This window comes from Lethenteron reissneri, chromosome 15 (assembly GCF_015708825.2).
Source record: "Lethenteron reissneri isolate LAM-NWPU_2019-01 chromosome 15, ASM1570882v1, whole genome shotgun sequence".
Classification (NCBI taxonomy): domain Eukaryota; kingdom Metazoa; phylum Chordata; class Hyperoartia; order Petromyzontiformes; family Petromyzontidae; genus Lethenteron; species Lethenteron reissneri.
In genome coordinates this window covers 7,138,186-7,164,941 of record NC_083793.1, presented here as the reverse complement: position 1 = coordinate 7,164,941, position 26,756 = coordinate 7,138,186, and the positions used below count along the sequence as shown (strand labels likewise).

The window sequence follows — 26,756 nt, the reverse complement described above, 5'->3', positions numbered from 1 at the left end:
GAATTGTTGGGTAGCTGTGGCTAAAAATAAAAATTGCCAGCCAACAAAAATGTGCCTGAATGTCTCGGTGGCTCATTCAGTTCCAATTTACGTCTTCTTTGGGTCCATTATTAATAATCTCAACCTGGGTATGGGATACAGCCTGGTGTAGTGTACGTGTAGCAATGGGCATCCACCTTTTTCGAAGGACAAGCAAAGAAACGTAGTGCACATTGAATGACTCTCGCCTATCACCATGGGACACCTGCTGTCATTCATTAGAATGTCAGTATTATGGCTCCATCCAAAGCGACATGGGATTTCAGCTGAGATAATGGTTATGCTAATAGAGCCATGCGCGCATCCACAGTGGATGTTGCCACACTGGTGCAGGCTGGCATACACGGGGAACCCGCTGCTAGCCCGTGCTCCATGCCTTAAATAATTATTGTCTATTTCGTAAAGTTTGCATGTCACAAATAGTTTTATTGTAATTTTTAAATGCGTCACAAAGATGTAATGCTTTTCAGGAGGGGTGTTTGTCCAGTTCCAATAATGAGCATATCAGAAAGATTAGCTGGGATTTTTCTGCACCAATTGTGTTTTTTTGGTATTCATCATTATGTTTTCTGTTTTCTTGTACCACCAACTAGGGGTGGAACATTGCATCGATTAATATCGATTATTAAGCTTGCAGTAATGCATCAAATCGTGCGTACAAGAATTAATATTTTTCAGTTCATATACATCGTATTTATTGAGTTCATGTCAGAACTACAGCCACACCGGTGCTTACATTCACCACGGGGTAAAAGATATATTGAATTTAATTACGACCCTCGAATTTTGATAATTCAAGTAAAATCACCAGGGATGGAGTTCATTGTTCCAGCCCTACCTATAATGGTTGTGTGTTAGAGCACATTTCTATTTACGTATGCACATTGTGGCCTGACTTCTTTTTAGAAAAAGCTAATTAAGTCACTGCATGGTATGATACCTTCAGCAGTTATAATAAATGCATATTAATTGGTGGGCCTTTTTGCATAGCATAGACCTGCCTTTCTTTCCTGGCCCAAAGCTAATAAGCACTGCTTGTTTAGCCAAGCAAACCCGATAATGGCTTGGTAAACACAAATGAAAAAAGAAGCCCTTTCAGAGTCCAGAGTAAAAAGCACAATTAGGGGGACCCCCCATTGTCTGCCTCTAATTTTGATATCATCGCTGAGTTTCAATGTGTGTGTGTGCGGGGTTCATGGCCCGGTCACCTTAGGAGGATAGGCTCTGTGAGGTTTGGCCCTCCACGCTACATTAATTGCTAGCGACGCTGCTGCTGCTGCTGCTTTAGGCTGCCGCTTCTGTTATGCTGCGTTAGAATATGTCACAAGTCAAATGGTGCAGAGCATGTCACCACATGAAGGCACTTTTTTCCATGTGATTGGCTTCAGTGGTTAGTGAAAAGCTTTTTTTTTTTTTACAATAAAAAAATACGATTCCTTGCTTTCTTAACATATTTAAAGTTTCGATTTAAAGCTTTCGTGACTGCAGGAATTCATGTTCTTGGTTCTTTCGGTAAAGTCCCGTAGAAAGGAAATAATAAAATAATAATATATTACACTATAAAATTCTCACGACGTTTCACAAAACCACACCTGATGACGGTTGCTTGTGTTGCAATCGAAACGTCGTGATAATTTTTTTGTTTTATTTTTATTATTTCCCTTCTACGTGACTTTACCAAAAGAACCAATAATTTTTCTATTTAAAGCTTTCGTGACTGCAGGGATTCATCTTCTTGGTTATTATTTATTAAAATAATGATTATTTATTATTTTATTATTTCCCTTCTACGTGACTTTACCGAAAGAACCAAGAAGATGAACCAAGAATATATTTTAAGTTGATAGTGTTGGGCTGTGCATGGATTTTTTTCAAGCGAATTGTGAAAAATCGGTTAGAAAAGCAAATACTTTTAAAATATCTGCAACACTGAGACTAGCTTGCCACAACTTTCCATGCCACATTGAAACCATTTTTCCTATTGCATTTACTTCTTTGTCAATATTGTATGCTTTTTCAAAGTGATATTGGTTATTTTCTATTAAATTATGTCTCCTCTTGGCAGTTGTACATATGTGCCAGTATGAGATGAAATCACAATGATTTGTTTTTACTGTTCCATAGTAAAAAAACTTAGCCCATTTTCCCCATTACAATCATTTAAAAGCAATGCTCGCTTGCCAGTCCTTAGTAAATCACATATTACGTAGCTAATTTTAAGGTTACTACAAAGATGATGGGTGCCTTGGTTGCATTCTCCCTTGAATGATCGCTGGTGTGTTTACTCTCTCCTGGACAGCCCCGTACGAAATGTAAAACCTTAAATACTCACCCACATTTAAGCACAAACTACTTTCTCTTTTAAATAAATATTCAAATAAAATATACACTCGTTCAACTATAAATTGGCCATGGTACAATTGGTAGTCGGTTGTTTTAGTAAACAAATAAAGTATGATATATAGTCGTAGCAGGAACATTTTAAATTTGTGGAGATTTCTCCTTCTCCATTCACATACAGCGATGGGTGTCTCTCTCAACGACTGTGAGTAGTGACGGCCACTGCTATGGTCTCACAGTAAATATCCTCCCAACTCCTCCTGCCAGTCCTCTTTGTATAAACAGTGGCTCTTTGGAAGTGCGCAAGCAATTGAATTGTGGATACTGTGCAAAGATGAGTTGGCTCAACGAGAAATATCTCAATATACTACGCCGTGGGTTCTGTGCATGGGGCATATTTGCGCAAATAAATAAAGATACACAAACAAACAAATATTGAATTGCATGGCTGGGACATCTTAATGGATTATGCTGCAGGAACGCACATTAAACAGGCTTACTTAGCAGGCAACCTGAACCACGCGTATCTGAAAAATCTGTGCGCTGTCTGCCAATCACTGAGGAGGTCCTTCCAAAAATTTACAATGACATAAAAAGGCTTTCTCCAATGGTTACCCTGGAAAGCTTCATATTTTCACAGTTTGTCATGTTGCTGCATTGTGAAGCTTAAGTACCCCCCTAAAGCTTTTCTGCTTTTATTTGTTTGTTCTTCTCCTTTGTGCGGTCCTTGAAACGAAGACATTAGTAAACAAATAAATAATTGACTCTGGTTGACTTTTTCTTCTTAGCCGGGCAGTTAAAGAGGTAGCCATTATCATATTCTCTCTTCACATGCGGGGGGGGGGGGGGGGGAGCCAAGCTTCATGATTCGGAAGGATTAACACCTTGAAAAGAGCCCCGTGATCTATACCACACGGGCCGTGCCGTGAGCTCTTTCTCCTCCTGTGGATTTTTTTTCTTTTGTCTTGCGCCGCACAGTTTCGGGGGGGTCTCTCCTGCCTTCCCCACCCTCCAACGTCGCTCCCTAAGCCCTCACATTGGCCCCCTGTAACTGGCGCAGCGGGAGCCCACCGCCGCGCCATGTGAGGTGTATCTGTTTCATAGTTGCGGTCGGTCCCATTAAAGGTCGCACGCCGAGCTTTATCACTTAGCTGAACTCCTGATGTTACACGCACAGAAGAGACCCCCTTCTGCGTGCCCATCCCCGGTGAGTTACGACACGGACAGCTGCCTTGTCGGCCCAAAGCCTTTCAAGCGGACGGGGAAAGTCCGGATGAATGGCCGTTTGCCGCGTGCGCGTATAAATCTGACCCCGGTTTGCACCGAAAGGAAGCGGGTTTATAAAAGTCTTAATGCAGCCGGTTTCCTGTGCAGTGTGGTTTGTGAACTTTTGCGGGGGTCTGTGTTTGTAGGGAGGTTGTAGCACCCGTGTAGTCATTACCACTGTGAGTAAAGACATCCAATCTGTGTTTGTGTCTTTTTGGATCCAGCGGGGAACGTATTTTGTAAAGCTACTTGTTAATAGCTGTCAGCGGTGGTGTCTCAAAGGTGTCAGGCCGTACTGCTGCACAACCCAGTACCGTGGTGGTTGTTTACGCCAACTTTAAACATTGGTCAAGTAGTGGATTCTTGCACATTTTTTTGCGATATTATTTAAATAAAGGTTGCGAAGTGGGGTTTTTCAAGGCCACAGAACTTGAGCCTTAGCTCAATGGCTTGTTTGGACTTGCTGTGCATTTGGTTGAACTGCTGACAGGTGACTAAAGTCATTCCCTACCTCCTTATCGCTCTCTCATATCTCACTCTGCCCCACGTCTCTGTTGCGGTCCCCCTCCATGTCACCCCCTGTGCTACGCCTTCCTTACCCCTGCCTCCTTGCAAACCCCCGCGGCTCCCTTTAAAAACGTCTCTCTTCCTTTGTTACGTCTCATCGTCCCCCAAATCTGCTTTCTCTCCCCCCCCCCCCCCGTGTCCCCATCCGCACACCCCGCGAATGTGCCTCGCAGGCAAGAAGCCCTTCTGGCCGCCATCAGCGAGAAGGACGCCAACATTGCGTTGCTCGAGTTGTCGGCCTCCAAGAAAAAGAAGACCCAGGACGAGGTGGCGGCCCTCAAGCGTGAAAAGGACAGGCTCGTTCAGCAGCTCAAGCAGCAGGTGCTCCCGACCACCCAGCCACCGCACCACACCACGCCGCCCTTCTGCAGGCCATAACACTGCCCTTCCCCCCCCTGCTCCCCCGTGTGCCCGATTCGTCTCGCAGAAGTCATTAAGTGAAGGCCGACAGAACAACACATGGGCACGGAGGCCTCATTTCAGCGGCAACACTGTTTAGACCCCTGTGTGTGTGTGCGCGCGCGCGCATTCTTTTTTTTAAGAGAATTTATTGGAGGCATTTCAGCCTAGTTTGCTGGCATTTCAAAATAAACCCCTGGGCCCCGCACACACCCCCCCCCCCCCCCCATGCCCAAGACGGTGGTTCCAGATGTTTTCGGGCAAACATCGCTCGTGAGCGAATGCTGCTCTCGATCCACCCATCAAAGTAAGCGTAATGAGCTGGAATTTCCTGCGCAATGAGAGCATTTTTAATTCGGCACAAAAACACGTGCAACATCTGCTCATTTTAGTTAACCTTTTTTATGGAGGTTGTTGAAAGTGATTGGGGTCAGTCTCGTTTTGCTACCTGGTTTTTTTCGTGTTGATGCAAAAAGTTTTTATTGCTTTTTATTTCTTCTTCCTCCCTTTATTTATTTCCGCTGCGCTTCATGTTCATTTGCACTTGTGTTACTCGCATAAAACCAGGGCAATGCACAATTTAGTACTTAGCATCGGTAAAAACTAATGTGTGCATTGTGAGTAATTATTTTCACGTGTGCATCTCACCAAGAAGCTGCTGGAAAGCCATGCAAGCCTCCTTACCTAGCCCTGATTTCCCCAGACACTGAGCATTGCCATTCTTCAGCTTAAAACAAAGAATCCCACTCAAGACGAGATGGCATTCTTCAATTCGGAACGCCTGGCGTAAATGCTGTCCACTCCCGAGCAACAACAACAACAACCGCCATTCGCCACTAAGTGGCGGTGACGTCACCACGGCGCTTGTGCCAGGCTTTGTGCACGTTAAGGCCACGTGAAGTGTCTAACGCCCGCCGGCAGGAGGTCACGGGGCAGACCCAGGAGTCAACTGACTGAGATGACTGGCCGATGCACCACCTGTGCCCCCTACTGTACCAATTCTCTAGCATGCACACACACACACACACTTCCCTCCCGATCACATCCGCTCTCAAACCTGCCCAGACGTTCCACATTTTAGAGGATAGGATCCCTTCGCAATATTACGGTGGAGGGATAGGTTTGTAGATGTTTCGTTCACTTTACTTTTGATGTTGGTTTTGTCGCTGACTTGAACAGTTTTTGGAGCAATTAAATCCGTTTGTGTGCAGGTACACTCCGTAGATTATGACATCGCAAGATTGTGGGTTGTGGCTTGTGGAGGGTTTCATCCAGAAGTGGATTGAACATGGCTGCTGATGATGTTGTTCATGACCAAAGTTATCTGCGAGCTCTGCATAGTTTAATAATTGTATTGCTCAGTTGTATTTAAAGGCAGATATTGTATGCGGCCACTTCATTGTATAACTGTTCACGTTATATACACAATCTCCATGTGCCACAGGTAAGTGTGTACACGTATAAAAAAAAATACGAGGATTAGTGTACTGCACAAATTAAAAATAAGCAATTAGTTTCTCAACATAATACTAATATCTTATTTCATCAAATGTAACTTAAGATAAATTAAATTAGTGTGGAATTAGTGTATGCAAGGTAAACTCGTGATCTGCAGACATCTGTGGAGCCTATAATTTACTTAAATGTAATGTTGGTCTGTGTTTTGGAATAATTCCAGACGTTAAACACCCGCGATTTGTGAATGTTGAGCACGTTTAATGTCTCTTCTGTAAAGCTGTTGCTCCCGCCAGCATGGTGCGACTTTCATTTAAGCCACATGCATTCCCGGTTCGGTTTAAATGTCTGTGCTCCGTAGACCCTGGCACAGTTGTGTGTCGCCCGCAGGTCTTGCCACAGTATCACGATATGAACATCGACGCGCTATTAGTTTAGCGTGACTTTGTTAATCGTGCTTTGCGCTTTTATTGTTTTTTAATGCTTTGTCGTGCTTCCAGTGTGGATAAATATGACTTAGAAGTTCTTCAACTGCAGTTCTCTCGACCTCTGCCTGCCATAATTATTTCTTATCATCACAGTCTCTAATACTTATAATGCACATGCTTGTCAATCACACGAATACAATTAAATAATATAATGCTAACATTATCACAATCACTCTTGCTTCGGAAAACATTTAGCAAAGCACTCATTGAATCGATATTATCTCTATATTAATTATGTATTTGTATGTTTAATTATTTCTACCACATTTTATCAGGGAATAACATATTTAAGAAACGTTAAATGAGCAACCATAATGATGATATGACGTTTTGCAAAACGGTAATAGATCTAACATCGTATGATGTTTCGTGGCATTGCCATATCGCGGCAACCGTAGTAGCGTGTATGGCCGTAGCTGTGGTCACAGTTGAGTTCAGGGCACCTGATCAGCTGACTCGTCGTCACTGTTCAAGACGTTCCTCTCACAGTAGCACAGAGAGGTTACGATAGCATGACCTACTCATGCATGGCTGTCTGATCCAGCTAACAGACCCCTTACTCCAGCCAGCTCTCCACTGCTTGTTGGCCTTAAGTTAGCAGTCTTCAAAGACACTGGAGTCATCATCAGAACATCAACAGGCCAATGCGCACATCTCTTTCATTGATGGAAACTTAAAGGCATGCCACAGGAGTACAATTGTGGCCATGGAAGCCAAACTCTGGACCATATGGTAAACCACTCTAGTCTGCGCTCCTGCAACAGATGAATAAAAAAAAAACTACACCAACTCTCAAGAAGCCCTCGGCATGACTGGCAGACCTTGATATTGGTATTTAGCTCTGCCATACAGAAGAAGAGAAATGCATCGGGTAGCTCGTGCAAAATGTGGAGGACATTTTATTTACAAAACATTTAGTGCCGTTGTGTTACTTCAAATGGCATACGCTGGAGCGACTTTTGTATTTCTTGTGCGCACATGTTTACGTTCGTAGGTATATATGTGTATAAGCATTCTTATTATTATCAAAGAGTATCCCTTGCAAGGCGTCTGTTGTTTGCTGTCATTTAGCAGCATTATCATTACCCTTATTGTCACGATAACAATTACTATAACCACCATTGCTTCCAAAGAATGCTGGCCAAATAAATGGAGGAATGGAAATAGCACCGGGCGCCCGCTTTGTTGCGGTCGGATGTGCTGTCGTGCATTCTTGAGTAATAAAAGGCTTCGGGATACAGTGGATGCATTCAGAGAATAGCGAACGACCCTACAGCACTACAGATAACGCAACAGAGGAGGATGAATCTCTCCAACCCTCCCCGTGTCAGCCTTCTACAGTCCCCAGGGGACTTTTATTCCCCCGAAGCGCAATTCAGACAGGTGGATGTCGAGGATACGTATAGCATTTGAAATAGGGCTCTGCTTTAATAAACGCACATCCGATGCAATTCTCTGGTAAATGTAGCTAAAATACCAACTTTGGTTTCTGGAGGGGGTGCGATTGCTGGTACCCGATATGGAAGGCCAATGTATTTTTTTTCTTCCTGAGGCTGTTTCAAAAAGTTTTTAGTAAGTCACTCGCATTATTTTATTGGCAAACGAATGCGGAAAACAAATTAATATTGACGCGGTTGTTTTGCAGGGAAACTGTTTGAACAGAGGCTTTTTGTGAATGTCGGTCTTTATTTGTCACCATTGCAGATGGAGGAGGGGGCCTTGCTGTTTGAATGTCTTTTGGCAGATGCCATGTACCAGATGGTAAAAGGGAAAAAAAAATGAAGAATGAGGCCAACAATGAAATTGCCAACAGCGAGTTGACACAACCATTGTTTAATGTCAATTGCGATTTTTTTTTTGCTGAATAAATGGTGCCAAATTTTGTCATCTCGTTGACACGAGCGGCAGATGATCATGATGACGATTGTGGAGGAAAGCAGTTTGATCTTTTTGCTGCTTAAACGATTTATCAAATATTGCTTCATTAAAATGCAAATAAATCTGTTATGCTTGCAGGGCTGTATCATGCAAAGGTTGTGCACAGTAATGTTTATATATACCTGGAAAGGTTTTTTTTGTAAAACAAATGTGTAAAAATATTTGCATGATAAGCCCTATTGTATAAAATCATAAGCTCTATTGTTGATTTTTATTATCATAAATTAATCACAAGGCATTCAAAATTTTGCAGAATTATATTTCGATTTTTTTTTGTATCTATACATTTAGGTCCTGAAAATGATTTTTCGCATATGTCTAAATTCAGCCACGTTGAAATAATGTCTTTTGTAATATATTTAAATGTATCAGCACTGATAAACATTAATTTGTTAGCATAATGTGTCCATAAAAGTAATCGCTCACAAAAATACTATTTATATAACAATCTATATAATTTTCCACAATTAATGTCAACGTAAAAAAATTTCTATTTACAATTTTTATTATTACTCGCCATCAATGTTGTGGAAGGCTTCAGCTCACTCTAAAATATTGCAAAATTATGAAACCATATCACACAGATGAAAGCAATGGTTTTATTTTCGTTTGAGAAAATGTAAAAAAAATAATGTAAACATGCAAAACAAATTATGAGTGTGAAAATGGTTTTCACAGTATTGTGTTTATTTTTCTGATGGTGGGGCTGTAAGTAGAATTCATCTGTATGCAACACACGTTGCATTGTGGCTTGTCTGATTTCAGACTCAGAACAGAATGAAGCTCATGGCAGATAACTATGAAGATGACCACCAATATCATCGGCACCACCACCCAGGGAAATCTCAAAACACCAACCACAGGCCCTCCCCAGACCAGGTAAGCCATGTTGCATTTTATACTGGGCCTCCTTGGCATGTGCCGCCTCCTCTCTGATGTTGCTTTTAGTTATCCTTACACTCATATTTTCATGTTGCCCTTCGTGGCATGTCGTAAGCTGCAGGATTGTGAGGATATGTTCAGTCAGCAGACCATTCACCCCGCGTCAGAGAATGGCCTCGGAAGATGACGCCACAGCACTACTTCATAAATAGACGTCTTTGAAAGAATGCTAGAAGCATATGTGTATATTTATATATACATAGGCCCTGCAAAGATTGTATTAATCAAGCCATAATGTCGCTTGATTGTCTTATTGCTTGAATAAGCAAAATGTAAGCTGATATTTGTTTTGTGTCATTGGTGATTGGGCTGAGACCATTCACTTGCTAACACTTGAAACCGCAGTTTAATCATGGGTGACTACCTGGATTTGAAACCAGGATCTCATCAGTGCCAACTCATTTCCATAGTTCCTGAGCCACTTCTCACTGTTAATGTTTTAACGGCAGCGATGAGACCACAAACATCATCTTCGTGAACTCGCGACTAATACAACAAGTTGCATATCGCGAGCGATTACGTAAATACACGGTACAAATGACAACCAAAATAATTAGAAAAATATACCTTTCTCAAATCCACAAATTAATTGCATGAAATTCATTTAGAATCGATAACCTACGCAGCAAATGTACACTGCGTATTTATGCGCATCCACACGGGAGCATTCCGTTGCAAAACCAGATTGCTCTCACACGAGCATAACTCAATCGCCTGCTTGTATTCAGACATCTCTGATGGCAGAGACGTCTACATGCAATCGTTTCAGTCGCATGCAACCTGCCTTCATGGTATTTGATCATAGCTTAGCAAAAGTCATTAACGTTTCTAATGGATAAATAAGGGGGTCAAAGATGTGTTTGTATCCTAGACCAACCCAGAAACGGACAGCACCAATCAAGTAAAATATGCCCGGATTATTGGCTTTCCGGGAACAATTAAATAATTTTTGGGGTTTCAAATTATGTTAAGAAATCCATGTTGTGGCACGATGCTCTTCACGAATGCAGTACGCGTTCTAGTAAATTCCAAAATTGCACTCCGTTCAGTTGTAATGGAGTTTATAGAGGTTGCATGGGAAGCCCGCACGGCATATGTGCCCTGGCTGTTTTTGAATTTATATAGCGTGATGGATTTCAAATTGATGTGCTTTCAAAGGCTCATTGAGTAGGTGCTTACACACTTGTTAACACACGCAAAATTATGTGTTGGGGTTTAGGCTATAAAATCCTCCCATAAGACAAAGAGCGTTTCGTTTTTAACCGACACGGACGAGGTAAGTGTGCGCTCCCTGCCGTAGACTCATCGTGAGGGCTATCCATGCTGTAGCTACTTTACGCGCTGCGCCGCTGCTGCTGCTGCTGCCTTCATGCCCCATTACACAGTGGACAGGGTGGGGCGCTAGGTATTTGTGGGACCCACGAATATGCAGGTGATCTGCAGCGCAGGATGTCCCGGCACACTGGCATATTTGCCTGGGGGTAGGGATGAGAACTCTGTGGTTAATTCTTTTGGCGGTGTTTCCTCCTCCCACCCCCCACCCCACTCGAGTTAACATTTTCGATCAATGTGGGATTCACAACGGGCAAAAGGTGATTGGGCCGAAGAGACCAAACGATACTCGTACGTGAGCTCGTGGAGATGTGACGAGCTGTGGCCGTGGGATAGGGTGGGGCGACAATGGGTAGCCCAGTGTGCTGTTGTGCCAGGCGCTGGCTGTTTATTCACGTGGGTATCTATGTCCGACTGCTCAAGCTACCCCCCCCCCCCCCTCCACATGACCCTCATGGATTTTTGTGCTAAAATGGGGAATTTTTGTACATGGCAATGATTTATTTTTTTCATCCCCAATGGTTAAAATCATTGCATTCGGTGACATGGGAACATGCTTTATAGTGTCGTAGCACGATGGACGGTGTTCTATGTCGTAATGTGGAGCAGTGTCATAATGAGTCGTTGTATATATATTTTTGTAATGATATTGACAATGCCTTTAAGACGATGTGTGGCTTTTTGACACTGGGGGAATTCTTGTGATTTGTTCTGGGTGCACTGGATACCGAGTTTCTCAATTCCATGGTGGTTTTTCATTCCAAAATCCTGTCTGGGAGCCATAATTATCAGTATTATTATACATTGCATTCATTTTTACGCAGGTTTCCATAATGGCAGTGCTTTGTATATTTTGATAGAATCTTTAACACTGGTATTGTCCTAAATACATATAACATATGAAAATTACACTATATCTGTCAGAATTTTAATGTAACTTGTTTTTTTATGTTTTGAAGCCAACACATTGATTTTTTATATATTTCAACATAAATTCATCGCATTAAATCAACAATTGCAACTGCACTGCATCACAGAATGGAGGTGCCATGCATTGTGAAGTCTGTTTCTACGACGTGAACATGTACTGCTTGTGATGGTCAATGGGACTTTTCAAAGGCTCCCCTTGATTTCAGTAACGTGTAACGGTGTCCAGTTTGTTTAACATTGTTCCGACGTGATTTCGTGATCTCTATCACGTCTCTGCAAGCGCACTGACAAGCGCCACTTTGCTAAGTACGTGTGGATATGTCTCGGTACATATGTATTGGTCAATAAAAACAACTATTGCTGAGTGGAAAGAAATGAATTGATGTTTCGCCAAACATAAACACATGGTGTTTATAATCATCCATTATTAAATCATAATTAGGCAGCATTTTGACCTTGGTCAATAAAATATGTCACGCACCCACACTCATCCAAATTTGCAAATATAAAGAAGTTATTGCATGACTATTTTATCGATATTAACCTCCGCAAGTTCAAGTGTATTTTTGTTTAACCATGTGGAGAACTCAAGAGACCAGGATAGTTTAATTTGCAAGAGTGGTCTGGGGCATTGGTGGGGGCTTTTAATTCCAATTGAGTAATTTGCGGTGTAATTTTCCAACGTGCCAAATTTGGACCTTGACGCCAGCACACAATGGCCTGCTCTTGTGAATTACGTCATTCGGGTCTTTAACGTCCACTGCGAAGCAGACTGCACATTATTATTGTAGTAACACCCGACAATAGTCTGCAACAGTAGGAGTCTTTATTTCACACAGAGAGACACAGTCTGCAAGGATTCCCTTCACCCCACGCATCCCGAACTCTTTTGCTTCCTCTTTATATATCCCTCAAGCCCCGAAGGTTCCTTGGCCTGCTTTTCCTCCAGCCGTTCACCTTCCACTTTCTATAACGGATTCCAACCATTCACCTTGTCAATCATCCTCCGTTCCCGCTCTTTGCATTCGTATTTCTCCTCCAATCCCTTCAATTTCCTGCCTCTAACCAATCCCTTTTCAGAGGGCATGTTTTACTCCCTGACTGTCCATGTTATACACGCCTCATCCATAACACCGAGTGAGTATTTCTGGTTGTGATTGAATCACTGCATTATTATGGCTATTACTCGTTGCAGTAATAACCAGGGTCGCTGCTGGATTCGAATCCTGGGTGGCGGCTGGATTCGAACCATGAACCTCTGCGGCTATACCGCTGGGCCGCGTCACCACCGAGCTTTACCACCGCAATGCTGGCGACACGGCTCGTGGCAACGCACACGAGTCCCAAGTGTTGGCCAACATTTCTGTTGCCGTCGTTTGCATTGCTTCTCTCGTTCCTTGGGTGTGCAAGGAAGAGAGATGGGCCATCGCTCACCATGTCCCCGATTGTCAACATATTTGTCTGTCACAAATATGTTGACGTAAACATTTCAACCACTCGGTTCAAGCTGCCATCTAATTATAATCATTTACTAATGGATGATACCTTTCTTAATGGACACCCTGTACAGTATACACACACACACACAACGTCTTGGTAAATTAGATCGAAAACATCAATCCCTTTCTTTTCACCAACAGTGATTTTTTTTTCTCCCAGTTGTGGGTGCGCGTGTAAATATTGTTTATTGACCGATGTCTGTTTCCTTCTAACTCTGTGGTCTTGTCGTTTGTATTTCCATGCTGCTTTCTCGGACGCCTTTAGGATGACGAGGAGGGCATTTGGGCATAGCTGCTAACACAAGGAGCCAAAGTGCCCATTTTTGTGTTCAGAGGGGTGAGAAATCGGACTTTGTTGGTCATATTCATGTTGTGTCGTGTCGTGTCCATGTCACTTCTGGTGGCGGTGCTGGTGACGGTGGTGGTAATGATAGAACACCGTGTTTCCTGCAGTGAAGGGCTGCCAAACGGGGTGGAGGTGTGGTTATTCTCAAGCACTTTGACGTGCACTGCACCGGGCAGCGGGTGGTCGAGTTAATGGTGCGGGGGGGATTTCGGCCAACGGCTCCACATCGGCCCTGGCTGTTCCTGCAGGAAACACTGATTGCTGCATGTCGGTGTGGGGTCCTGTTCTATGTGTCACTTTTCCTACTCTGTCTATCTTTTGCCGCCCCCCCCCCCCCCAGCCATTGTGACCGTGTTGTCCGTCATGCTTCTTTCACGTTGCTCGTGTACTTATTGCGACGTTGGCCTCCCAAGCCCCCCTCCTCCCACCCACCGCCCATGCTCACGAACACTCTTTGCTTGCTCGTCATGCTTGGAGGAGGACGTCACACTTTCCTACGTGTCACGGGACACGGTGGGGAAAGTGCGGCCTTCGTTGAAGAGAGGATGCTAGGCATTGGTGTGTCGTCTGAATTCCCACTGTGTCCCATGCTGGCAAAACCATTGTGTTGTCTGTATGGTCCCATGAACCCATCTGCCCTGCATTTTGACGTTCTTCAATACAAATCAAAAGCATTATTCTTTTAAACAAGCCTGTATGCGGTCTTGCGGAGCTATGCTATGTTGAGATTGAAAAAAAACAATTCAAATATGTGTGCTTTATATTCATGTTGTACGTTGGAGGATGGAGCTTCATATTTTCTAAGTTTACATTAGTCACTGTCAATAACAGAATGGAATGTGCAATAAATAAAGGAATGATAATACTATCGTGGATGGAAGAAAGAAAAAGAAAACCCTCATCTTGTTGCAACTTATGAAAGAAATGCCAAAGCTTTAAACAATGTCCCGTGAAGTTTTAAGTCGGCCACAATTCCAGGAGGGGAAGGGGTGCGTGGGCCCATAAACGGTACGAGTTAAGAGATGATGGGCAGCCCACAAGTGCCGCTTACCTGCAAATGCAGCGTCCACCGTGGGACTTAAAGTTTTTAAAATAAACATTGACGTTGTAAAATGAAGCCATATGAAGGCCTGTTTCTTGTCAGCGTGCCTGACTGTGGGGGTAATGCCTTCACCTTGGGCTTGTCGCTCCGTCAGGGCCAGGGGTTACTTGTCTAGAAAAAAAAACGCTCGTCATTTTTACCGAGACACAACATAACGTGAAGAGAGTGGTTGCGAGACAGGAACAAAAAAAAGCCATCTAAATGTTTTATTGCTCGTGTTTTGAAATAATTCATTTCCTGACTCACTTTTAATTACTGAAAAACATCGCTGATGTTGGCTACCATTTTTGAATAGGCACTTAATTGATGTTGTGCGCTTTCGACACAGGATGTTGGAAATGCCACAAAAATTAGGACGCTATGTGTTGTGTATAAGATGAGACTTCATCTCCATTGACCCAATGCTATTTCCTTTTTTTTTCTTTCTTTCTTGTAGACAGTAGTACATGGCCAATGCCGTGAAGGGCATTCGGTAAACACACGTGGGAATAAAAAATAAAGCACGTCCCTCTAGGCTTGATGGCCTTTCTTATCTGATCATAGCTATTGTCGCTACATTACTGGCATCGGAAATTCTGGTTAAGTTTAGTTTTCACCATTTTAATAAATTCCCATAATGGGTTTCGCACATTCCAGTTAAGGGATATATTGGCGCTGGGCCAACTGCAAACTTAGATTTGTGGTGCTCAGCTTTGGGCCCCAACCTCCATACCCTTTGAAGCATTGGGGCAGTACCCAATCAGTGCTGGTATAATGAGTGTGGCACATTTACAAAGGGCTTTCATTCATTTCAGTAAAATAAAGTTATTTCCTGGGTGTACTCGGGGACATAATGGAACTCTGTGTGGAGCAAAGGTCACGATTGAGTGAAATCCACATCGAAGGGTATCCGTTGATTGGCGACGGATTTGAAAGAAAATGTGTTGAATGAAAAACAGTCTCACCCATTGTGATATCTGGTAATGATCTTAAAATTCGCCAAAACGAGGATGACCTGCTGACTTATTTTATTTCAAAGCATAACTACGAGTTACGCAACAACATAAAACCCTCGTGTAAAGTGTGACCGCATCTGTCATTATTAGGGAAACCAGGAGAGTGCGTCAGGTCGATGCAATGCATTTTTTTTATCAAATCGAAGGAAGCATTTTGTACCTGGCGATGCGCCGTGAAGCCCAAAAGATGTGATACGAATGGATTCGGTCTCATTTTACAAGGGCCCTCTGCCTTTTTAAAGAGACCAGCTTGTGCCGATTGCAAGAATGGGTGTGTCGAGCCACCCGGTATGCTTGACCATTTCCAATGTGATGCCAGAAGGATTAGAGCGTTTGCTGCGGCGAGGATTAGGATTGGGTTCCCCCTGCTATTTTAGTGCCGCGGCGCTTGTTAAACCTCGGCAACAGAAAAAGCGCCGAGGTCTGCTGGCACCGCGGAAGGTGGCTTCTCAAACCGGGCGGAGACCCGCGTGAGCGACCGGCACGTCACGTGCTTAAACGACATCGCCCATCTCATGGCGCAGGGTATCGGTGCGAAAGAGCAAAACTGCGTAGGGAAACGGTCCGGGAAAAATAAAATTAACCAGTCGTGATGTTTTTATGGCGGGGCAATCTTAGCGGTGATGGACGGTCTTTGGAAGAGCCAGCGGTATGCATCGAGATGCACATTTGCCCAATGTGTGCCAAAGAATGCATTGTCTAGACTGGCCCATAAGGTTTTCAAGTCAGTGATTAAGCGAAGGGGGGTGGTTTTTTATGTATTTCTTTTGGAAATTGTCGCACCGTAAAACAAAAAGAAATGAAATCCCAGTACTTTGTGTTGGAGTAAAACAAAATTTTCCAATAGCAATATAAATTAAACCATACCAATGGAGTTCTTTGTGAATGTTGCCCAAATGTAGGATTTTACTATTGTTATAAACAACAGAATTGGTTAACTTATTTTTTAAATAAATGTTCAAGTAAATACTTTGTCAATATAATTTTTTTTCCAATATTATGGTTGCTGCTTGGTTTCACAATATAACCTACAAATGTTTTTACCTTATTTGAAGGAGAAATATGACCATTACGGCAAAACCGTAGTGTCTTCTATTAAATGAATGGCTTCACTCTACAATCAAGGGCTTTCTATTTCCCATGGTGCGTATGGGGGTTCTTTATACACACCATACATATATACATATGCAACATTTGTAAAAAAAAACATTTTTCATAATGATGTGCAAAAATAAGAAAAAAATCCATGCCAATCTATAGTCTTATCTTTGAGCCCTCATAACGTACATAATGGAATATGTTACACAGACTTTAGGATTCGGTGCAAGTGAATCGATCGTAGCAAATAAATACGGTGTCGAGATATGGCCACGGTGGATCAACACATTGTGCAACATGCCCAGCGAACCCGAGTTTGATTGGCGGCCATGGCTAATATTAGTGGCGAAGTGATATTTTAACATGCTCCGCCCCCCACCCCACCCCTGCCCTTCACCAACACCAAACCACACTGACCAATCTGGTGAAGTATGGCCAAAACAACTTCAATGACTGACACGGCACGGGAGGCATTCATCCAGCAGTGGCTTGATATAAAGAGCTGAAATGTATTATGATATTTATTACTAAGTGATAAATGTGACTCCGTGCTTCCAATAACTCATTCTCAAACCATTTTTACACTCGATATATACTTCAAATATTGTTTGCACACATATATATTGCTTTAAAGTATCATGTCCTTGTTTTTTTTCTACATACAAAAAACCCATTAACTTATCACTTTCTCGCGTAACATTTTAAAGTACTCGTTTTTTTCGTCCTATTTCAAAGCTGCTTTGTGGCGTGCGTAAATGTAAACACTGTCTTCTTAGCTCTTGTGTTAACTGATGCATGTGTGTGCTTTGCTGCTATAGTTTTATATTCAAATTTTTCTGCGTGCAGGTATAAAAGCAGTGCAAACACAAATATTTTTCCATCTTTCGGCATAAAACGTTAAACAGCTTTTGGCATCCATCAGGAAAATTGTGTCCAATGAAAACAAACATGTATTTCCTCTCGTTTCTTTCACATCTTAAATAGACCTGCTAATGACTTTGTAAACCATAGAGCTTTCAGTTATTTTGGCGATAATTACACCAGAATTTTTTCATTGAGTAATTTTGCGACAATCCAAATCAAATCGCCACATTTTTTGACAGTTATCTGCTTGGGTATAAATTGTGGACGTTTTTTCAAGATAACTCAATGATTAACGCAAGTCTGAGTTCTGAATACCAAAAGCCCAATCTGACTTTCTGTGCTGTATCTGCACCAAACACAGGAGTTGGAAAGCAAAGTAGCAACATATCTCACGAGCCATCTGCGCTGCCAAAGCTGCCCTTTAGGAATGTATGGGATTGAAATGTGGTCTTAAATTTCATGTGTTTTTGACCAGTTGTCACAATATCGGCATTTGAATCGCGCCGTGTTCGCAGGACTGATCGCTTAAGAGCACACGGGTGTAAAAAGGTTTTTGCGGAGTAACAGTCTTTGCTTTTCACTGCTCTTTGATTGATCGGTCAACTTGTTGTCCTAAGTTTTTATCGTACTTGCATATTCCTTTGAAGTTGAACATTGTAAGTCACACGCCAAAGTGCAGAATTTAGATATAAGTGTGCGTGCTTATTGAATATGCAGTTTTTTTAATCCTTGAGATCAACGCTCCGATGACTTTGTTTCAGTGCAATATGTGAACTCTGGCTCGGGCGTATGACAGAGGAGAGAGAGCCCATTTTAGGCCGAGTTTGCGGGTGGCTTTTGGCAAATCATTTCACATCAAAGCCCCCACTTGAAAGGTTATGGAAATGGCAGAGCCTCTGGGAGGTTATTAATTGAGAGAAAAGAAGATTGCCAAAGGCCATTCAAGGGGCTCTTGGCTCGAGAGCGGCTCAGTGCGACAATTGTGAGGTCACCCTGCATTGGAGTAATTGAGACGGGAAAGCCTGCAGGGCCACACACGCCCGCAAGTCCCCGTCCCCATTCATCGCCAGGATAGACTCAAAAGGGCAGTGCCTAACGTGCGCTTGACACTCACCATGGGCGCAGGGAGGGAGAGGGGGGGGGTGGTAAGCGAACGCAGAACCTCGCAGTGTTTAAAACAATGCGGATGAAGTCAACGTTAGGAGAAGACCTACATATTTCACATGTGGCATTTCAGAGCCGGGTGTACGGAACAAGCATAAGTTCACCCTCTCACCCCTCTCAACCCCGTCGCTCCCCCTTCCCCTGCTCGTTCCCCCCCACCTCCCCAAGCCCTACCGCACCTTTTCCCCACCACCATCATCAATACCCTCCTCACTTTTCCTGCTCAAATACGAGTCCATCAAAGCTACATAAGCCGTAGGCAGTGACCCGTTGGTTGAGCAGCTCGGCCAAACCTCTGGTTCTCATGTCTGAACATAATAGTCGGACATTACAAGCGACATGTTCTGGACTCAATTAACATCTTGCGGTCGTTACGCCAGAAAGAAAGTCCAATAAATAAACGGTGTGTGTGTACTTTTTTTTTTACTGCTTAGCAGGCCAATTAAATTTTGCAATTGTAAAACGTACAACTTTTTTGAGCTTGTACTAGAGAGCCCTTGTAACCAAAAAAAGAATCCCGTTTAACACAAAAACGCCTACATATGTTCCCAGCTGCACTGCATTCCAGACATGGCAATTACATGCGAGAAGCACCTCCAGAAAACCAGTTCCACTCTTAGCACACGACAGCGTTTTCTCTCGCAGAACGCTTAACGCAATTTAGGCTTACGCAACATATTTTACTTTGCTATTTTATCGTCGTAATGAATGTACGGTGCTTTTTAGAATCCACTGCCGGATTAGCTCCATGCGCATGTCTGCCATAGAGTTTGTTTGATTTGATCGAAACTTCACCATGCTGGTCAGTGTGGGATTAGTCAGAAAATGCTTTCTCAGGACCAGTTCACATTTCACTTGCCGTTGATTATTGGCAATGTCCCAGAGTCAAAGCTGTCGGGTTCATCATGCGGAGGGCTAACCACTGCGGCACCGCTCCACACATATTCTTAGGTTTTTTCGGTAAAGTCACGTAGGTAAAAAAATTCAATTAATAAAAAGTAAAATAAAATAAAAATCACGACGTTTCGGAGGCAACACAAGCTTCCGTCTTCAGGTGAATTTTTATTTTAGGTGTATTTTTATTTTATTTTTATTTTACTTTTTATTCATTTTAATATTTTACCTACGTGACTTTACCGGAAGAAAACTAAGAATATGAATCCTTGCAGTCACGAAAGCTTCAAATCTAGAATTATATATACACACTCACGCATTAATTTACTACTAATTAACGAGTTGCTACTTCCTTAAACGTTCACTTAAAATGGCAGATAAACAAATAATAACAGTTCATAATAAAGGTTTTTGGATTAGATCGCGTTATTTATAAATGTGTAGTAACCCTCCACCACCCGACACGGCCAAACAGGAAAAAATGTGTCACGTTGACAAAAGACAAATAGTTCACTACTTTAGCCCACTGGTGTGGGCCACCTGAAGACGGAAGCTTGTGTTGCCTCCGAAACGTCGTGATTTTTCTTTTAAATTTTATTTTATTTTACTTTTATTAATTTTAATGTTTTACCTACGTGACTTTACCGAAAAAACCTAAGAATATGAATCCTTGCAGTCACGAAAGCTTCAAATCTAGAATTAATGCCCACTGGTGTGTTGAATCCACAGCATTAATTGTAAATTGTAAATGCTGTGGATTTACTGGGCTATTTGTCTTTTGTCAACGTGACACTTTTTTTTACTGTTTGGCCGTGTCGGGTGGTGGAGGGTTACGACACATTTATAAATAACGCGATCTAACCCAAAAATCTTTATTACGAATAATATTGGTCGCGAAAGCCTACGTGTTAAACTAAATAGTAACAGCTTTGCCTTTTATTGTCACTGAAAGGAAAGAAAAGTCTCGACATTTTCCCTGACGGGCTTTCTTCATCAAAGTGGTATTTAACACCTTTATCATCATTACGATGATGATATAACCCATTGTAGAATTTACCACAATGCAGTTGTAGCGGCCTGCTATAACATTATGGTGCAATAACGCCAGTAACAGAAACAGAATGCGCTTGTTCCGTGCCATCGGCGAACTTGGGCGAGTTACGTTTTTTCCGTTGTGCAGCGTGCGGTGCGTGACTTAGAAATCGTAGCCGACTTACCTAATGCCAGGCCTTGATTGTTGCGATACGAACTCTGAAGCTGATTTTTATTTTTTTCATCCAAACCGTACGCTAAAGCTTCGTTTCATAAATCACTTGCATGGCTTTTTCTAAAGGAAGAAAAAAATGAGCGTGTTTATTTTGGAGTCCTTTTCAAGCCGAAAAGGCCTGTTCATTTGTTCCCATCGCCGTGTTGCTCTCGCATCGCCCTCATTGTAAATTGTTGCCATACCCGCGCGGACCTCCCCCCACCCCCCCGGAATGATTCACGTTGTTCCGACGGAGTCGTGCTACCGCAGGGGGGGGGGGCCTGTCAGTGCCGCTGGTTTGCAGGATTCGCCGCAGTACGAAGATTTGTCGTACGGCACGGCGGGCCACGATAATCGTCCCGTTGTGCAAAATATCGTCTTTATATCGCTTCGGTGTCTTTATTACTCGACAAATTTGAGTGAACAAACACGATAACTGAAAATAGCTATACTGCCCATTAAACAGACGAGTTTTCATGCCTCACAAGTCTAAGTAACGAAGTAAGCCTGGACTATAGTGTTTAGTTCGATATTTTTTTTTATGGCACTTGGCAGCATTATAAGTATTATAGATTGTAAAGTTGCAATTGTTTGTAAAACTTATGAAAGGCTCATGCCACATGATCTATAGTATAGTAGATCTATAGTTGAAAGGCAAAAAAAAAATACTTTTCTTGGAAAAAGAGCTTCCCATAAAAACAATAAATAAAAAAATACAAAATATGATTTAAAAATATTTGGAAACTGGTGTGTGGGGTAATTTTTATGTATATCATATTTTTAAAATGTATATCAATCATCGTGAAACCTCGCTGAATTATGAAAAAGATTAACTAGCGATGTGGCTATGGGTTAGGATTGCATTTCACCCCTGAACCCATAGATTATCCCTTAGCCAAACACCAGCGTTCATTTTAGAGATTCTTAGCAGACCAACAGGCTTGTCCTACAGAAGTTACAAATGTGTTATCTAATCGCCCGAGGCACATCGCGGTGATTGTTATCGCTGCTTCGTGGTGTTATGTTTGTGGGATGTGAGAATCTATATTTGGAGCATCCAGCTCATTATGGATGTACCTAGTAATTCGGTAAACCTGAAGTCTCATTGCTTAACTGCTTCTTTTAAATATATTAATCCGTAAAATATTATCCATTACAGTTGAGCTAATGGCAGCAGTCCTTTATTTATTTCCTGCGCATATCTGCTTATTTATTTACGAGCCCAATCCTCCGGTTTAAACATTTCACCGGAGCTCGCTTGTGAGTCTTTAGATGTTGCTTACTGCCAAGAAAGGGGCCGTGTCATCGGGGTGTGTCATTAATACGTGCAGAGGGAGATGCCACTCTTTTCCTGATTGCCACAGTAATTGGCACAACCCAGGGTGCGCAAGCACTCATTTGGTCAAAGTGACTTTGATAACACAGGTCCCTTGCGGTTTATGACTCCAGTTAAAATAGTTACATGGGGTTGGAAGATAATAACAAAAAATAAAAATCCATGTTTAGGTGACTCGTACAGCTTAAACGTAAGTGTTACGTGACTTCATAGTTCCTGCATGTGCGGTACGGCGGATGTGCGTGGAAATTTAAACTCCCTTGAGGTATTGTGCAATGCGGAATGTGTTCGGACAGATATATTTGACAGGTAAAACAGGCCCGGGGATTCTAAGATGTCTGAGATGAGGCCTGAACAGAAACCAAACGAAAAGATGTGCGTGGCGGGCGCCGCGCGGTGAAATTAAAAACAGGAGGCCTCGTGTGAGACACTCTTGTCTGATAACTCGATACAGACAGGCTGGAAGGAAATTAATTCACTTGAACAAACAATAGCTCCAGATAAAACCGCATCTGTTATTCCCTCGACACTGCCTTGCGCTGAGACAGGTTTACGGTGCCTCTGGTTTTTTTGCTACCTCCGGTGTAAATACATGTGTTTGCTGTTAGTTTGGGGGGGTGGGGCGGAATGGCAAAAATAAAAGATAAAGGTGAATGCCAAATTCATAAACAAGTCCTAATTGATGGAATTGACTGTTGGTACAAAATAATTGCTACGTTCAACACATAACAGCCGAAATTGGGCATTGTACAATCAGATATTAAAAACGGGAAGAAAAAAAAAGGTTGAAATGCCAAAAATTCTTGCTTTGAAGTTGTTGTTATATTAATATTTTAAATAAACACAGCACACGCAGTTTCCCAGCGACTGCTGTAATTTTTCGTAATGAGTTTTATGGCATCTCCGGTTTTCTGATCTCAAAGCTGGAATGAAGGTGACGCAGAATATGAAGCATATTTAACGTGCATTTAAAATTCAATCGACATTTATAAATACACTCTCGCACTGCGTATACAATTTATTATATATATAAAAATATCACGTTTGGCGGGTAAGCTGCATCTTAACTTGCGGGCACTAGCGAGTTAACGGAGGAAGTTGACCGTTTGGGAATTGTCTTTTTTTATAGTTGTGAAATATAGGGACGCTCTGCGATGTTGCGTTAACGCACACGCGTCACAGTTGTCAACAAACTGAGCCCAAATTGGATATACGACTTGAAAGGGGCAAAGCTGCGTGAGCGTCCCAATGCTCGTTCACTTAGAACGCTCCTTTCATGGTTAATATCTTAAATGTGTGCTGCACCTGTGTAGAAGTAAAAAAAAAACCTGACCAAACCACCAGCCAACAAAGTATCTCTCTGTTAAAGCCGTTCGGTACACCTCAAGGATGTGGCGGTATCTCGCGCTCTTCGATTGTACGTCCAACTTGGGCCTGATGTTGTTGACAACTGATGCAATCGCACGTCAGAAAGTAGAACCCACTTCGCCTTGCATCTCGCCGCCACTCACATTCGCACGGTTGGTTACGTGCGGTGCGAAATAAATTCGACAAACATACATTCCATGTATATATGATTCAGAGTATAGCATTCAAAGTGTATATATATATATATGCAGAGGTTCGTTCTGAGTTTTCACATAAAATATGTTGGAGTCCATCCATTATCATGCGGCAGCATTTGTTTAAGCAAGCCAACACTTGACCCGTTTTGGCCTTCTGGTTCTCATCAGCACTCAGTCTTGTTAAATAAATGCTGCTTTATTACCATTCGCAAGAGCACACCATTTAAACTGGGCCCTGTTCAATGCAAAGAGTATAATGTGAGGCCTCACGATTTATGTGGACTCGAATTATGATTCTTAAGTAATATTTGTCATACTTTATTTGTTTTAAGTTTTGCTGTCTGGCTGGCTGGCTGGCATATGGGCAGCCAATTGCGCGGTGGTAACGTTACTCCGCAGATGTGCGCGGTGAGCCGGGTTCGTGCGTCAAGCTGACGTCGCCCCACCCAGCCTTCCACCCTGGCCATGTATCTCGTGTAAATACGCGGGCAGTGCTAGTATAATTGAATTACATTTTAATCGGTGTTGATTACATAATATGTATATTATATGGATTGGAACCACAAGGTCCTTGATAAAGAAAATGGAACAAAAGCTGAGATGTGCACAAAGCATGGAGAAGAGCGCAGGCCTGGATTTACAGCGACAGACAGGAACACAAAAAACCTACGAATATGAATAGAACACATGCATCAAATAACAAATGCAAGATGAAGAAAAAAAAGATGGAACAAAGCACTTATTCATATTCTTGGTTCTTTCGGTAAAGTCACATAGAAGGGAAATAATAAAATAATAAAAATAAAACATAATAAAATACAATTCTCACGACGTTTCGGCCACAACGCAAGCAGCCGTCCTCAGGTGAAGAACGGGTCTGTCGGAAAGACAGCGTCTGGATTTCAGACGTTGTCTTTCTGACAGACCTGTTCTGAAATTCAGACGCTGTCTTTCCGACAGACCTGTTCTTCACCTGAGGATGGCTGCTTGCGTTGTGGCCGAAACGTCGTGAGAATCGTATTTTATAATGTTTTCTTTTTATTATTTTATTATTTCCCTTCTACGTGACTTTACCGAAAGAACCAAGAAGATTAATCCCTGCAGTCACGAAAGCTTTAAATCGAAATTTAAAGCACTTATTATTGTTGTGCAACTGGCCGCCTAAATATAACGATTTGTGACCTTTAAAATGGAAGTATCACTTCAAAGCATTGGCATTCAATTTTAACCTGATGAGGAACGATAGAGTCCAGTTGAAGCTGAAAGAAGATGATGAATGTTAGTATTTAATAACTCAGGTGGCCGGGTACATAGTGCTGTGCGCTAAGCACTGCGCCACTGCCTCACCACAATTGGTGGTAGAAACTTTTACTGTCCACATTCCACCGTACTGATTTTCTCTTGAAGCAGTGTCATTGCGGAAGGGCATTTTAAATTTGTCAGGAGGGCATTCCAAACTCACAAGCTATGTTTATTATTCCGTTAAATTTGTACGTGTGTATGAGTACAAAAAAATGCTCATTCTGCTTAGCCATATATTTTAGGACACCTGTAAAGAAAAATAAATGTAATCTCACACAAGTTTTCCGACTGGAATTGTTAAAGGATACTTTTTAAGTCTCGTCTGAAAACACGTCTCATTTATTGTTTTATTTTTATTATTGTATTATTTCCCTTCTACGTGACTTTACCGAAAGAACCAAGAACATAAATCCCTGCAGTCACGGAAGCTTTACATCGAAATTTACGTCTCATTAAGTCAGTTTATTCTATTTAGCTTCTCTGTCTCTCTTGGCCTTTCCTTATCATTATTCTAACAAAGCGCCTCGAGAGATGAGTAGAAGGCGCCTTGCAAATAAATGTAAATTATTATTAAGGAGCAGCCAGGGGCAATGACTTGTTCATGCCACTGCTGATGAAAGGGCCTGCACGGGAGAGAGCTCTATAGAGCTCCTTTCGAGGATAATTTAGGCCTACTCTTCTATGCTGCCTTGAAAGAGGTAGGCGAACTCGCACGTACGCGACCTGCCGATCAACTACCTTGAAACATTTTAAACGAACAAAACTAAATAATAATAAAATATACTTTTGTCAATTTGTTTAAACAACATTGAACATTCAAGCCCCGTCTCTCACCATTCATTATCAGCCTCGCCTGTAGGTGTTTGTTTTCTGTTGTTTTTGTATCTGTGCTCACACGCCAATGGAGCCAGGGTCACGCTGCACTAAGGTCGCATAGCATTCCTTTTCGCACCTTCTCTGTCACGTCCACCCACCGTGTCCGAGTTTGCGTCAGAACCCAAGTCTCGTAAACGGCGAACAATCGTCAAAATTAAAACTCCACCTTCAGGCCCATTCAGCTTTACATCTGTTGGATCACATTAAGGGACTTTTAAAATGTTTTCTTGCTTATATTCCACCCTGGTTGCAACAACAACAAAAATCTAAGTAGAATAACAGAAAGTGGTTAAGCATTTCCATCTCTGAACCGTGGGTGCACTGGAGCCAAAACAATGTTCTTGCAATAAAGTTTGTGGGAATATGAAAACATTTTCCATATTTGTATGAGAGCTGCCCATCAGATAGCGTCTTGGACAGTAGCAAGCAGCAGATTCCGAAGCCTGATGTTGGCGCGCTTTCCTGGCTGGTGCGAACTTCATATGGCATGTTTTTCCAAAACGATGTTTGCAGGCCGGAGAAATCCACAAGCTGCGTTGGCCCTTGCGGTCTCGGCACTAACACAATGCATCGTTTGTTCCATCCGTGTCCCTGAACTCAATTAAAGTTGTTTCCTAAATAAAGAAAGCGAGCAAGTCTTTTTGGTGCAATGTTTGAGAAAAAGGTCGTTATCGTGAGAACGAACGTAGGCGCTCTCCACTCCGCTGAGGTGGTCACGTCTGGAAAGAAGGCTCGTGTAAACAAGTCGCTCTTTGGTGCAATGGAGACACGTG

The 26,756-nt window shown here is 42.4% G+C and overlaps 1 protein-coding gene across 1 annotated transcript in view; it reads left to right on the top strand.

The window, feature by feature from the left end:
• Nucleotides 1-26,756, top strand: part of LOC133342647 (ELKS/Rab6-interacting/CAST family member 1-like) — a 189,971-nt gene that overhangs the window by 127,016 nt on the left and 36,199 nt on the right. The window contains 2 exon segments of the mRNA XM_061551931.1: nt 4,386-4,533; nt 9,258-9,371. Of these exon segments, the coding sequence (XP_061407915.1) occupies nt 4,386-4,533; nt 9,258-9,371 (262 nt within the window).